The sequence below is a fragment of the Sorghum bicolor genome, chromosome 7 (genome assembly GCF_000003195.3).
Source record: "Sorghum bicolor cultivar BTx623 chromosome 7, Sorghum_bicolor_NCBIv3, whole genome shotgun sequence".
NCBI lineage: Eukaryota > Viridiplantae > Streptophyta > Magnoliopsida > Poales > Poaceae > Sorghum > Sorghum bicolor.
Window position 1 is genome coordinate 49975297 of NC_012876.2, and position 15490 is coordinate 49990786.

A 15490-nucleotide genomic window follows, 5' to 3' on the forward strand; every position below is an offset into this window, starting at 1 on the left:
TGAGATTCAGTGTGAGTAAACTGTTTTTATTATAATATAAGTATACTCTTGTGCATTTTCTTAATTAAGTAGTATATCCATAGTAAGTCGTCTTTCTCATGTTTCTAAATATATTTGTTTTCTGTAGACAACGTACGAATCTGCGCTAAAGCCACAATCAGAGAAGCTTAATGTTCAAGAGTTGGCTAAATCATTAGAAACTTGGCCATATATGAAATATGATGCCTCACGTTGCAGATTTGTAAGGATATTTCTCTATGATTATTGTGAACCCCTTTTTGAAATTCTAATTCCAATCATTGTGCAGCTTCTTATGCCATGGAAAAGAGGAGGCCTTAACCTTTTTGTGTTCGACCGTGAGGAAAAAACTCTCACTGTGCTTGATCCTACTCCTATTCCTGATTGGTGTAAAGATATGCCATACAAGCGCTATGTGCATAGAATTATCAATGTTTCCAAAAGTTATAGACGTGCAATGGGTGTGGATGTCTTTGCGTGGAAACATATACTCCCAAGTGGCATTCCAGTCATAGAAGATAGGTAACTTCATTTGAACCACCTTTTATTATGCTATATATAGAGAAATGGACCATTAAGTTGAACATTTATTATGCTATAGGGATTTAAATGCCTTCATCCTTCTGCAATACATGTCTGCATGGAACAATGAAAAAATCATGCCAATCTCTACGGTGAGCACAATACTTTTATGTTTGTGGTCATCTCTCTCTCTCTCTCTCTCTCTATATATATATATATATATATATATCCAACTTGTTATGTATGTTTGTCTTGTGCACAGGATGGCCAAAGACTGCGGAAGGAAATTGTGATCAACCTATTGACGTATGATGGGAATTCATGGCAGTGCATGATTTCTCTATCCGTACGAGAATATCTTAGCCGCATCACGGGCATAAGACAATAAAAGAGATAGTTGTGAAAGCCTTATCTATCTATCATGCACTTATTTTGATATTGTTATTAAATCTGACGCTTATTTATTTGAATCTGGCTCGAAACATTATGTTGCTAAGCCAAGTTAAAATTCATTTGTCTTCATTTTGACCTACTACTTTTTTGTACTCTGACCGTGTTAAAAATTTGAGTTCTTAATCTACTATTTTTTCTTACTTTTATTGTGTTGAATTGAATTGAAAATTTTAAGATTCCCATAGCAACGCACAGGCATTTACCTATATCAGAATAATAATGAAAAAGACATGGTGATTCAGGGATTCAGGCAATTAGACAATATTATCATAACATTTAGTAGTAGTACCAATATAAAAGGCATTCAGGCAAGAGGAAATATTTGCAGACTAGCAGTACTGAGGATGCAAGCTAATACAACAGCTGAGCAAGAGAGAGCAGATCCAATCACCCAGTGCTTACCTGCATATGCAGCTGCTCGGCCGGATGGGAGCGTCCGCTGGGAACAGGCCCTGAGAGAACCTGGATTGCTTTTGCTGTGAATGAACATCAAGGCAAATTTTACTTTAACTTTGTTGATGGACATAACAGCTACCTTCAACTGCTCTGTAGATCCAAACCTATCTTTAAAGCTCTGTAGATCCAAACCTATCTTTAACGAGGGTAGCCATATGCTTGTCCTGTCAACAAAAAAGAATGGAACATGATGATGCAGATTATGGATCCTTAATAGAAATAATTTCTAGACTTCAACCATTAAAGGTCCCAAAATGAGAAGAAAATAACTACTTTCTCCGGCCCAAAAAGGCATCACATCTGGAATATCAGCGGAGCCACAAATGCAACTCAAGTTCACCTTTGACTTATGCTCATATTTGAATCTATAATGAGTGTTTAAAGGAACCAAAAAACTAATATTAGTAAGATAACTTTCTTCATATCACACCCAAGTAACTGAATCAGTATCAGCAGATCATTCATAACTCAGTCTCAGGTCAGTCTATATAAAAGTCTCGAGGACTTGCATAATCTCAAGGTCCCGAATGACACTTAATAGAAGGAAAAACTACTTAGGCAATAGCCATTCCCACAGAGCTACTACAAATTATATGTCCTAAAGCCATTGAATAATTGGAATGGCAGGGAGTATAGCCTGTAACAAGGAAGAGAGGTAGAGCCGCACGTGTTTTTTTGGAAGAGAACAGAAATATACAATTAGTCATAATCGTGGTTATTAAGAAATTATTCAAGTGTTGCTTAAGCGTCAGACCGGTCTAGGATCGCCACAGAGGCCCTTCGCCTTGCTCGTATGCGTTCACCCCATCGATTCCACCGTATCCCCCTCAATTCTGCTGCTGGCCCATTCGATTTTGCTTCTAGCCCTGCTTGGCTCTGCTGCAGCTATCTTGATTTCACTGTCTCACACCTGTCAATCCCTTGATTTGGAAGGGGATTGTTAGCAGCACTCGATCTGAGGGGCGCAGAGTGGTTTGGTAAAGGAGGGCAAGCAACAGAAAGTTGGAGAGAGGAAAGTGAGTGAGAGGGGCAGAGGTGCAATTGCGGCGCTGAAGATTGGGAGAGAGGGAATTGGAGACTTCATATACAGGTTCACACCAGGAGGGGAGGGGCACATGGGCTGGTCTAGCACACATTTTACTCCTCCTCCTTACTTTTTTCCTTATTTTTCTTTTTCTCCATCCTCCGAGGCTCTACCCTGCTATTTTGCATTTTACTTCGAGTGGTAAGGCACCACCTCGGCTCACCTCATACCTTAGCTGCTTACGCGTAAGGCAGTATTCAGTCACCATGCCTTGTCTTACCACCTCGATAACCATGGTTCTAACTTCTAACAAAATGGTGTGTGCACCTTCGTCAAGTTACTCTCCAAATTTAAAATGCTTGAATAATTTGGATAGTAGCTAAGACAAAAACATATGAAAATCATATAATGCGGACAAGTGTGCCAATTGGGACAACACATAAATGATCTTAAGAATATGAGATCTAGATTCTTGTTATTTTTTCAGTTAAAGCTTGCCTCTGACTCTAATGAACCCAATTCATGCTACCAGAATATGAATGCATATCACAACTCAATGGTCCTTCCAAGATTTTATAAAACTTCATAAAAACTAATCTACTGTTCATACTTGATGCATGAAATCACACTCCGGCACTTGTTGAAGGGCTGCATACGAGGATGGTTGGAGCTTAGAGTGACCGACAAGAATCACTCATTGCAGCATTACGATGGACATGATTTAATTCTATCATGTAAGGTTATACAACCTGGCAACCAATCTCTTTAAAAGGCTGACTGTTTAGAGAGAAGTGCACAACAGGGGATCACACTTAGGTCTCAATAGCATTTTCTCATTTCTAATTGCTAGATAAAACAATACTCTTCACTTACGCTGAGCAGTTAAGAGACCCTAAATGTGCGGATTTCAAGGTTAAGGAACTATGATGCAGTTCAATTGGAAGGTCTACCCATTGCTAAACAGTAACTAAATTTAGGAGGTCACCTTTACTGTGATGCGATTAGCATAGCGTGGGAGCTTCCCAGTGGTGGCGTCACCGAAGAGTGTCCCCAAGTCGTCATTCGGGCCAAAACTGGACGACTCACTGCCCCTCCTCTTCCTTTTCCCCTTACCCTTCTTCCCCTCCCTCTTGAAATCCTGCTCCGCCTCCGCGCGAGCCTCTGCCATCTCATCCTTGCTCAGGAGGCTGCGTCCCCCTGCGCACCACCCACCCCAAACGCACAACACCACATCAGTGCAAAACAAAATTGACAGGGAGTAGGTAGGGAGAAGGGGGTATTGCGGGACTGCGCAGCTCGACGCTTACCTCTCGGGAAGTCAGCTTCGTCAGGAGCTACATCGAGGAGGGCAGCAGAGACCGGTGCTGCCGACTGCTGCCGCTCTCCGTCGCCATCCCCCTGCTCAGCGGCTGCGTCCTCCTTGCGCTGCCCTATGAACTGATTTTGGTCGGGGCGCAGGTCGGTCTTCCCGCCGGCGCCCTTCCCCTTCTTCCAGTTGCCGCGCGGCGGCGCCACTCGGCGCCCTTCCCTTCGCGCGGTGCCATAGCGGCGAGCGCTCTAACCTCCTAATAGACTCGCCTAGTACTCCCATGACACAACGCGGGCTGCCTGCTCGTCGTCCGCGCAGCTCGCCGTCAGCAACTCGGTACAGAGTCGCCGCCAGGCAGGTAAAGAATGAGGCCGCTGCCTCCGCTGGTGGTTCCTTCTTGGGGGTTAGGGTTTTAGTAAGTCATGGGCTGGGCTAGGGTTTTTCAAAGCTGTGGGCTCAATGTTTAGGACTTTTTTTAAACATGTTTAGGCCATTTGCTGCCTGTCGTAGAGCCGGCCCAAGTTGCGTTGGTCCAAATAGCTGAAGCTCTATTTTTTTCTTCTTTCTTATTATTAGAATAGAAGAATTTCCCTCGAAAAAATAGAATAGGAGAATCGCCTCAAAATGAGTTTAGAGTTTCAGACCCTTATGCATTTTTATCAGGCATTTTATTAGAGCAATCATAGTGGAAGTTTTATGTTTCTGTTTCCAAGACTCTGAGATGTTCAAAACAGTGTAAATAAGTTTCATACTCATGAAACTCATTTCATCCTCTAAAATTTTTATCATCTCTCTGGTGAGACCATACCAGGGCAATCAACATTCAAGCAGCATCTACTCAAGGTGAAAGCTAAACTTAATTCCAAATCATTTAGGTTTCCACATACAAGGCTACTACTTGGTTTATATGATTATAGATTCAAACACCTTGCTATCATGGAACAAGGAGATTGCGATGTTATCACAATATTACAAACCGATGGCCTAGCACAACTCTTTGGATCAGAAGAGTTAGAGTCGAGGACGACTCCTTTTCAAGAGGGGGAGGATGATGAGGACATGCCAACTCATCATATGATGGAACATAATGAGCATTCACCATGCAAAACAAGAGCAGGTGAATTTGTTCCAAACTAAACTTGAGATTGAAATATTTAAGGATGTTATACTACCTAAAATCTTCTACTTATACCTTGATAAGGTTTACACAAGAAGGAGCTACTTCTGTACCAAAGGAGAGAAGATAGTTTTACATAGAAGCTGAACCAACACGCCATCTAGCTAACAGCAAAAACGGACGAGTACAGTGCAGAAATGGACCAGTGCAAGCAATCTTCATAACTTTCGATTTCCAAATGATATGAAGGCCTATGAGGACATTTTTGAAAGCTCATAAAGTCTGCTTTCCAATGCCTCAAGTCTCATCTTATTTGGACGTCGCAATCAAGAGTTATGCTTGGATTAGTCAAGACTGCTCAAAAGGTCAACAGTCTGTCGTGACATAATGTTGGTACAACTTGCCGTGCAAAACTATACCAATCTACAACGTTTCGTGGTGCATGGAATACATTTCTGGAAAGCTCTTGGATTCTAGTTTCACACCCAAGAAATAGTTCGTCATTTGGACTTTTCAATAAAGAGTTATAGTTAGTTTATTAGAAACTGATCTGGAGGCCACTAGTCACGCGAAACCACTTCGGGACTTCATTCCGAGGGGACCTTTCACATTGCCTTCCTTTAGAAATTCCATTTCGTTTTCATCCCCATGTAGCAGGGTTGTTGCTAGTATAAATATCCCCTACCTCTAAGCTATTAGGAACCTTTGATCATTTTGATAAACTACATAATATTGCAGCCGCGCTACTATGTGTCTTACTCAACCTTTGTTCTTCCTTGTTCTTCATGGACTTGTGAAGTGAATCCTCTGGGTTTCCCTACTTCGTGCTCTATGGCTTCCGTTCGGCTGCGCCGTATTGTGTGGATTAGTTCTGGATTATGGTTCTGCGGCCGTTCATTCGGAGATCGAGTCGAAGTCTTCGCGGTTTCGGTGCCTCTCTCCCAGTCGCTTGGTCGCATCCAACCTTTGTCAGGTATAAAGCTAGTTATCCGCTGTTCGCAGCAAGTTATCCTTATTCTTTTGATCTACTGTCGTGAAGATCGGGCCACCCTTGTACCGATTATATCGGTAACCTATCAACTTGGAACATGATGAGTTGGCATGTCCTCATCACTCTCTCTTCATTCTTATATCATGCCAGCTTATTTAATGTATATAAAACTCTCATAATTTCTTTTATTTTTAAAACTGGTATTAGGAAAATACCTCTAACATGTTGGGACGTTTGAGTTATTATTAGTTTTTATTAATATCTATTCCCTCTGTGCCATTAAAAGTGTCGTTTTTCACTTTTAGATTTTATTGTTTGACCGTTCGTCTTATTCAATTTTTTATGCAAATAGTAAAATAAATAAAACATGGTTAAAGTATTTTTATTGACTAAACAAGTAATAACAAAATAAATAATATTTATAACAAATTTTGAATAAGATGAATGGTCAAATAAGAAGAAAAAAAGTCAAAAATGACACTTTTAATGGGACAGAGGTTGTGTTAGAGGATACAATGGGGAGATAATGAAAAAATGGAGAGAGAAGAGAATAAATTAGAAAAGAAAACAAGAAATGAAAATAAGAGGGGTATTTTTTTCTAGCTCAAGCTACATTATCAGAGCAGAACGAATGTGTTGATATGATTAATATACAAAGATGATAAGTCGTTTCCATGAGAATGAGATGGTGTACCGTCATATGTGCTGGTCATAATGCTTGGAAACATTGATCTTACAAATAGACTTTATAATGGTACCAGACTTATTATACAGGGTTCCAAAAAATACTATAGATACAGAAATTGTGTTAGAACATGCTTGAAAGAGATTTTTTCTACTTCATATAGCCTTATGCCCATCGAACGATGAGATGTTGCCATTCCAATTTAAAAGAAAATAGTTTCGATGAATTGATGTTAAATTTGCATGCCAAGAAAATTTTTTAAAAAAGTACATATTGATGAATACATATGACGAATTGATGATTTTTCTTAGAAATTGAGCTTTTTTATTTGCAAGTGGATAAGAATAGTATGTTTGTCTATATATTTTGATGGCACAGAGTTTTTATATTATTGTTGCATTGAAATTTTACTTCTGTAGCAACGCACGGGCATATGCTAGTATAGACAAAAATAAGAACTAGTGATTGGATAATATTTGTCAAATACAAATGAAAGCGCTACAATATTTATTTTGCAAAAAAAAATTGCAACTAAACAAGCCGCAAATATAGCCATCAAAGTCATGTTTTGGAACATGGATTTTTTTTCCGAATTTAGTATTTAAATTTAAATTATACTCACACGGAGTACTTAGAATTTCTGTTAAATTCCGCGGTCGACGGGCACCGTAGTCCAACGAGAAGGTGGTGACCGCCATTGTGCAGACCAAACCCCCTCCGCCACTTCCACCAACTCCCTCCGATCTCGGCCATGGCAAGGGAGGACTGCAGCTCCGGCGCTGAAATGGACGCGCTCGTCCGACGCCTGAGGCTCCACCGGCCGCCCCCTTCCCCCTACGACCCCGAGCCAGACGCGGCCCCCGTCCCCGCCACCGCCGGCGACGGCCAGCTGTTCCGGCCGCGGAGGGCCGCCGTGCTCGTCTGCCTCTTCCGGGGCGACGGCGGCGAGCTCCGCGTCATCCTCACCAAACGCTCGTCCTCCCTCTCCACCCACTCCGGTGAGCAGTTGGCAGTTGATTAGTTTTTATTGTGAATTTCGGCTAAAGAAAATAAGCTAAAGAATTGGGCAAATGTTGTAGGAGTACATGTGAACTTCTTTTTAGAGTTGCAGGGCACAACAACACCTGTCCACATGCATTAAGTAACAGGACAAATAGGTTTTGGTTTAATACTCAATCCTTTCCAAATTATAACGTTTTGGCTTTTCTCGATTCATGATTTTTGCTACGTACTTAGGTATACACTATGTCTAGATGTATAGTGAAAACAGTTGTATCTAGAAAAAGTCAAAATATCTTATAATTTAGAACGGAGGGAGTGACATTGCTCTCAGAGCTCCCCTGGCTTCCAATTTCGGGGACACCCAATTTTGATGTAGCACACACATGGAATCCAAAATCAAAGCTTGTACTAGGTTCAGATTACATAAACATCTCAGAATGTTGAAAATGAACTATCGAAACATGGGCAATTGGAGTACTCTAAACTTCAGGTGTGCAGCTTCAAGCTCACAATGTCATCCTTCAGGTCAGGTTTGATCTCAACAGGCATCTCCTCCCTGTGATCTTTAGCATTCAATGCTCCTTGGCCATCTTCAGCTTGTCCTGGTCCCTCCAGCTCTTATCATATTTCCCAGTGTCAAGTTTCCATGATAAAAAGGTACTGTTCCCCAGCTTGATCCTCTCTGGTCTTGAGCCTATCACCTGCAAACTGGACACGCATGACGTAAGCTTGTCCAGGCAACTCATCTGCAGACCAGAGACCACTTCTTGAGCATTTGTATTAGCTTTCGCCACAGCTGCGACATATTCCTCCACATTCCAGTCTGAAAACACATGTTATTCTCAGTTCCCACAATCCCCACATTATAGCTGAGCTGAACATATTAAAAACTGCATGGTTTTTACTATCAACTAAAGTTTGGCCATAGATTCAAAGCCTACTACACTCTGAATGCTAGTCAGTTCAGCTAGTGAATCCCAGGCTCTCCATGCCACAACACACCCAAATAATAGGTGATGGATGCTCCCAGACTCACTGCAAAATAGGCATCCAGGTCTGAGACATCTCTTCTCTTGGCCAAGTTTTCCCTGGTGAGAAGCTTGTTCATTGACAGAGGCATGTGATAGGCTGAATGGGCCAAACTATCTTTCTTCTGTGCTCAAATTTGCTTCCAATACAATATCTTTTACAATTGGATGATCAAGAATACAAAATGGAGCACAAGCTACTACCTTCATCTCAGACATGAGTGAATTTGTCTTATCTTTCTTTTTAAAGGCAAATGGCAGGTGCCCTGCCTTTCTGTTTTAGTAGAGGAAACATAATGTCTTATGATAGTTTTAGTAGAAGAAGGAAGGACAAAACAGAAATAGAAATGAAATAAAAGAAAAAGAAGTGTCACCAAAAGCCAACAAAGGAACAACGGGAGCTTAGTCACTGATCTGTTGCTATAGAGAACTTTGTCATGTATGTCTGGTTGTCCTAAAGATCTTGCTCAACTCAAATCAGCCCCTACATTTGAGCTTAGCATTCTATGAAAACATGTAGAATATAGGTCAATACTTGATTAAGTTTGCGGGACAACTTTTGTGCATTGGTTTATAACTCAGTTCGCTCCATCTGGGATTTTCAGGTGAAGTTTCATTGCCGGGAGGAAAGGTCGAGGAGGGTGATGCTGATGATGCAGCAACAGCATTAAGGGAGTCAAAGGAGGAGATTGGGCTTGATCCAGCTCTGGTTACAGTGGTTGCCTCTCTTGAACACTTTTTGTCCAAGGTGCATGCCTTTTCCCAACAGAAAATTCTCTCAAATTGGCTGCTCACTGAGTCATGATGCGTCAGTGGAAGAGTTCAAAACTCTCATCCTTTTGCTTTTCAGACTTTGTAAGCAAATGCATGTGCAGCCAAAACAATTTTACTCTGGATTTGCTTATAAATGTCTTGAGGATCATACATAGGTTGTTCTTTCTTTCCAGGCCACATTCAATAATCATTCCTTTTTCTTATAACTTCAGGATAGCAATCATTCTGCATCCAGCAGAAATTTGTATTACTATCCTTCCAGTATCTTGGATAACCATCGTGAGTTCAATTGAATGACTTGCATATCAAGTGATTTACTTATCTAAAATGTGGACAATTGATTTTGTAGTATGGTTTGGACCAAAACTGTGCTTCCATTGTGACATTGGAACTATTAAGCTTATTCAGATGGTGCACTTTGTCATTGCCTTTTAAGCAGTGATGCTATGATCATTTTCTTAGTTCCGGTGGTCTTGTTTAGGATTTGATTGCATTATAGATTTAGGATTTGGCTGCAGTATAGATAGGGAGGGAGAGTAATTTTTCCCCAGCATTTTAGTAAAGTGTACTATCACATTATTTGAAGTGATAAACTTTTGTTCTATAGTAATATAATCTCCGGATTCGTCACTAAAAAAATTCTCATGTCCTTGGCAGCACCTGCTGGTAGTTGTTCCTGTTGTTGGCATACTATTAGACAGACAAGCATTTAAACCTGCTCTTAATATTGCTGAGGTAGACGAAATATTTGATGTACCCCTGGAGATGTTCCTCAAGGTTAGTAACTTTGTGCTCGTACCATGCTAAGATCTGTCGTGTAGTTTCGGGTAATATGTAATTTATCCCATGGCCAATTTGCTATGAATGGCACAGGATGAGAACAGGACATCTGAGGAGCGAGAAAAGATGGGCCAGGCATTCACAGTCCATTACTTCACTTACGAGAAAGGAATCCAGAAGTACTTAATCTGGGGTCTGACAGCCCGCATCTTGATCCATGCTGCTTCAGTTGTATACCAGCGACCGCCGGACTTTACAGAGCGAAGTGCACATTTCAAATTACCAAAGTTCACAAAGGACTGCTCTTCAATGCTAGCAGGACCTGCTAAACACTAGTGCCTAGTACGCTGTTATCTCAACTATATATGTGCTATTTGGAGTACAGGATGTTGCACCAACAGAGTTTATAGAGTCAAAGAGGTGTCCAGATCACTTGATGTGATATTAATTTAGATTCTTTCCGCAATCTTTTACTTAACACATAGTGGCATTTATGTTTAGAACAATGTTCATATATATACCACAAATCGTCCATGTTGACGCTGTTGATGAGGTCGAGCACTTGCTCGGACGGATGCAATTGGATCATATATTCGTATGTATACATCAGATTGTTCTACTGAATCCATTGTTGTACAAGGACCAGAAGTTTCTGACTAAGGTCTTGTTTAGATGCGAAAAGATTTTGGATTTCGTTACTATAGCACTTTCGTTTGTTTATGATAAATATTTTCCAATCATGGACTAACGTAGGATCAAAAGATTCGTCTCACGATTTACAGTTAAACTATACAATTAGTTTTTATTTTTGTCTATATTTAATACTTAATGTATGTGTCGAAAGATTCGATGCGACAGTGAATCTTGAAAACTTTTTTGGTTTTTAGAGTGAACTAAACAAGGCCCAACTTTGATTTACCTGAATACCAGGTGCTATTGGCTGCCTTCGGCTCTGACGGTGTCTTTTTTTTTTTTACTCACTAGTCACTACAACCGAACCATGTGCCTTTCAATTCTCCATGGCCGTGGCTGCGGCTGTTCCTAGCGACAGTTACACGCAATCCGTCTGTCATTTTTACAATAAATTAGTGAGACTCAATGATTTCAGGTCGACTGGTCGAAGCTGGTCGCTCTAGGACCGACCAGGCGATTAATCGAGATTAATCGTCGACCAGGTCGATTAATCGCCCTGGTCGTCCACCTGGTCGTCCAGCTATTTCAGGGCATATATGCCTATATATATACCTCTATATATACTATATAATATACACAATCAAGCCAGCATCAAGACTACATTAGTGTTAGATAGTGAATTACTTGTGGGAGTTGGTTTCTTCTCTTTTCTGCACTGTCCAGAGGTCCATGTTGCTGTCCCAAACTCCATTTCCTTGCTGGCTTGCTGCTGGAAGCCTGGAACACCACAGAAAACCATAATTAGAAGTAATAGGTCAGCAGTCAACATTCTTGATCTTGACATACCTGAACAGCAGCATTGCTGCAGTAGCCAATAGTTAACATTTAGAAGACCATACACCATAGCAGTAGCCACACAACCACCATAAAACATAACCAAAGGTCCAAACTAGTTCGGTACAGAATAAAGTGTTCAACACAAAGTCACAAACTTTGAATTTAAATGGTTCAGCAAAACTAGGCAACTTTTCCATCTAATCAAGCAAATCATTAACCAAATCGAAGCCTCCATGTCCATCTTCATCTCCACCTCCACCTCCAGGTGCAGAACCTTCATCCTCCTCCACTACTGTTGCTGAATCTAATTCTGCATTATCTTCTTGGAGTTCATCGTCATCTTCTTCAATATCTTGGGTCACTGTATTCCTTGCACGCTTCCTGTGCCTAACATAAGTCTGAGTCGTCTGACCCACAGCACGAGCAGCAGCAGCCCTAGGCAGGCCACGTCCCTGTAGACTCTGAGTTGCACCAACAGCTTCATCCACTTGAGCCCAAGTGATATCATTGCCACTGCCACCACCTTCTTGAGCAACTTCACAATTGTCATTGACCCATTCATTTTCCCATTGGAATTCTTCAAGCAAAAGTGGGTTGCTTCTCTTTCCTTTAGAACCTAGCTCTCTAATTTTCCTAAATCTATTTTCCATCTTTCGGTTGTAGCTCACATAAACCAGCTTATTTAGCCTTTGATGCTCTAACCTGTTTCTTTTTTTTGTATGGACCTACACAAAAGACAATGTATATTCACATACCAATATTGCTTGCAACAACAGTACAGTAGCACCTAATTACTTGCAAGAACAGTAGCACTTACAGCTGAAAATTCACTCCAATTACGTTCGCATCCAGATGCACTACAACAAAGGCTAACAATCCTTTTTGCCAAGCATTGGAGCTCATATGTTAGGCCACTATATGCTCTCCACCAGAGAACTACAATTTCCATACCATATCATTAGTTCATTGTTGATTGCTTTCACAAATAGTAGTACATAAGGATCAAGAAGGATTACTTACTAGGATTTTTTCTCTCCCTGTCTCTTATTGCCATTGGCATTGAGAAGGATTCACCTTCAGCCCTCTCATAGTCATCTTCCTGCATGCTTATCTTGTTCTGTTCCTCCTCTTCACTCACCATCTTCCACAAAACTTTATTAAACATGATCCTCAGCCTGTGGGCTTGTCTCCTATCTTTTTCTTTTATGGCAAAAAACTTGTTTGGATTCAAGTATAGGGCTGCTCCATACAGGTCCTGCTCCATTTGGTTTTCCCATCGATTGTCATAGTATTTTAGTACTTCGTTGAGTAGAGTTGGTTTTCCTTTCAAAGATTCCTTAATTGTGGCCTTCGCCACTTCCATGGCTGCCATAATCTCAGGAGCTGCTGGTGTCTCATCTCCATTAGCTATCCTCAGAGCAATAAGAAGTGGTTGTGAAGCTTTTAGGCATAATTCCACTTTGCTCCAAAATGGCGCTGAAAGGATAATGTTCTCAACGCGCCGGCCTTCTTGAGTAGCTGAAAAGCTGAGGTTATGCCATTCATCACAAACCACTAAACTCCTCAATGCATTCTTATGCCTATGCATGCTTGCCAATGTGAGGAATGAAGTGGCAAAGCGAGTTACACCTGGCCTCACAAGATCTCCTCCAATTTTATCTCGCATTAGGTCTAGAACCCTCCCATGCTTGTACACGAATCTGGTCACCTTCTTTGCCATGTTTATGCAAGTGATGAATTCCTTGATCTTCCCAATATCCTCCAGCAACAAATCCAAGCAATGGGCTGCACATGGTGTCCAAAATAGATGAGGGATCCTCTCCATTAAAAGCCTCCCTGCTAGCTTAAAATTGGCTCCATTGTCAGTGACAAGTTGCACCACATGTTCTTTCCCAACCTTATCTATTTGCTTCTCTAACAAGTCAGCCAACATAGGTGCATTTGCTATCTCACTTGAAGCATCAACAGACCCTAGAAAGAAAGTCCCTGCTGGACTGTTAGCAAGGAAATTTATCAGATGGCGATGGCTTGTGTCAGTCCACCCATCAGACATTATGCTGTAGCCATATTCCTTCCAAGCCTGCTCATGCTTCTTCCTCAACTCCGATGTTCTATTCACAGCTTTTTCTAGCAGCGGATTCCTAATCTCATGATATGATGGTGAGCGGTAACCTGGACCGTATTGTCCAATTGACTCTAGCAAGACTTCCCAGCTTCTTGAATTAATCACATTCAATGGAAGGCGATTCTCATAAAAGAAGTCTGCAACATGATCATCAACAATTTGTTTGGCCTCCTTACTTCTCTTTGTGCAGTGCTCAAGTGTAGGTTGAGTTAGCTTGGATTTGTACCTCTCTGAAACTACCTCCTCTGGTGACTTGCAAAGCATGGAACTCACTGGCTTGGACTGTTTTTGAGTTGCAGGTTTTGCTGCAGCAGTAACAGTGAAAGTAGTGATGGGAGCTTGAGCAATCTTCTTCTTGGCTTGTTTACCTTTTGTTCCAGAACTTGGTACTGGTACAGCTGCAGCAGCAACGTCTTCCTCTGCAGCAGGAACATCTTCCTCTTCAACTTCACCATCTTCATCCGCTGCTGCCACAACCACAGTCCTTGAATTTTTTTTATGTAAGCAACCATCTCCCTCTTAACTACTTCTGGACTCTGAGGACAACCAATAGCATCTCCAAACCCCCTAGCAAGGTGTTGCTTAAACCTACTTATTCCAGAAGGGACTACCTTCTTGCAAAAAATGCATTGCACAAAATCTTTCTTGGAAGGATCTGGCCACCACCCATACTGCCATCCTGGATCTTGACTTCTTGCCTTCCTCTTTTTGTCAACAGCTTGAGCAGCAAGGTCTGGAGGTAGTTTTGCTATGGCTCTCTCAATTAGGGAGGGGATATCTATAGCAGATGAGGCTGAGGCAGCAGTAGCAGCACCTGACCCAACAGATTCTGGTTGTGGTTGAACTTCTTCAAGGTCAGGCACAGGCATTATCACTTCCACGTTTGCACATCGTCGATCCACATCTACAGATTACAGAAGCAGAGGGACATCACAAGCACTAGGAAAAGATGGGGGGAGGAGAGCACCGAAAACCACCAGGAGAGGGACATCACAATGACAGCAAGCATCTAGAGTGAGAGATGAGGGGAGGAGGGAAGAAGATGGAGAGGGGAAAAGCTTACCGTCGTCGGAGCTCATGGTGAAGACCAGCAGTGGAAGAGGGAAGACCAGAGAAGTGGAGTTGCAAGGAGAGGAGTCGTGAGGTGACCAGCCTGGAAGAAAATTGCGGCTGCTTCCAGGGGTATCCCCTGCAGCCTCTCTATTCTATCTAAACCCTAAACCCTAACAGGCCAAAAACTTAAAGCCCATTAGCCCAGTCCCAGTTAGAAAAGGCCCAACAGACAGAAACCTGGTCGTCCCTCTTACCTGGTCGTCCGATTAATCACGATTAATCGACGATTAATCGGACGACCAGCTTTCTGGTCGAACTAATCGAGTCGGACCTCCTAATCGAATCCTAGGAGCGACCTGGACGATTAATCGCGATTAATCGCGATTAATCGGACGATCTGAAATCATTGGTGAGACTTTGTTTGGATGTTGTCGGATTCTCATCAATCCACATGTTTGAAGTGGATTTGGGTGGAATTTAGTTCAAGTTTTACTCCAACCCACTTCAATATATAGATTAATGCGAATCCGACTACATTCAAACAATTTTTTACCATGACTCTTTAAGCGAACGAGCAGTTGCTGTTGTTTTCAGCCGTGCAGCGAGCAGAGTCAACGGGGTTGTGCTGGCGTGTTTCGGACCCTTGGGTCTTCATGGGGATGATGTCAGTCTTGGGCCTTGTT

General features: G+C 41.8%; 2 protein-coding genes and 1 long non-coding RNA gene across 3 annotated transcripts; 1 reads left to right on the forward strand and 2 right to left on the reverse strand.

Moving 5' to 3' along the window:
* LOC110436747 lies at nucleotides 1231-2485 on the reverse strand. Its single transcript, XR_002454571.1, has 3 exons — nucleotides 2204-2485; nucleotides 1529-1613; nucleotides 1231-1455 (listed from the first exon to the last, which is right to left on the reverse strand). It is a non-coding gene; the product is annotated as an uncharacterized LOC110436747 (long non-coding RNA).
* LOC8071053 (nudix hydrolase 15, mitochondrial) lies at nucleotides 7237-10783 on the forward strand. The gene is made up of 4 exons (XM_002444213.2): nucleotides 7237-7573; nucleotides 9211-9353; nucleotides 10037-10156; nucleotides 10253-10783. Exons 1-4 carry the CDS (start codon nucleotides 7327-7329, stop codon nucleotides 10493-10495), a joined length of 753 nt encoding a protein of 250 aa, XP_002444258.1. The 5' UTR covers nucleotides 7237-7326; the 3' UTR covers nucleotides 10496-10783.
* LOC8069996 lies at nucleotides 11827-14623 on the reverse strand. The gene is made up of 4 exons (XM_021465657.1): nucleotides 14347-14623; nucleotides 12650-14221; nucleotides 12447-12565; nucleotides 11827-12354 (listed from the first exon to the last, which is right to left on the reverse strand). Exons 1-4 carry the CDS (start codon nucleotides 14621-14623, stop codon nucleotides 11827-11829), a joined length of 2496 nt encoding a protein of 831 aa, XP_021321332.1.

What these genes read in the sequence shown, in the direction of transcription:
- LOC8071053 (XM_002444213.2), top strand. Translation starts at nt 7,327, where the DNA reads ATGGCAAGGGAGGACTGCAGCTCCGGCGCTGAAATGGACGCGCTCGTC. An exon ending in CTCCCTCTCCACCCACTCCG is followed by an intron (nt 7,574 to 9,210) that starts GTGAGCAGTTGG and finishes TGGGATTTTCAG; the next exon opens with GTGAAGTTTCATTGCCGGGA. An exon ending in CCCTGGAGATGTTCCTCAAG is followed by an intron (nt 10,157 to 10,252) that starts GTTAGTAACTTT and finishes TGAATGGCACAG; the next exon opens with GATGAGAACAGGACATCTGA.
- LOC8069996 (XM_021465657.1), bottom strand. Translation starts at nt 14,623, where the DNA reads ATGCCTGTGCCTGACCTTGAAGAAGTTCAACCACAACCAGAATCTGTT. An exon ending in GGTAGTCCCTTCTGGAATAA is followed by an intron (nt 14,222 to 14,346) that starts GTAGGTTTAAGC and finishes TGGTTGTGGCAG; the next exon opens with CAGCGGATGAAGATGGTGAA. An exon ending in ATTGGAGTGAATTTTCAGCT is followed by an intron (nt 12,355 to 12,446) that starts GTAAGTGCTACT and finishes TCTTTTGTGTAG; the next exon opens with GTCCATACAAAAAAAAGAAA.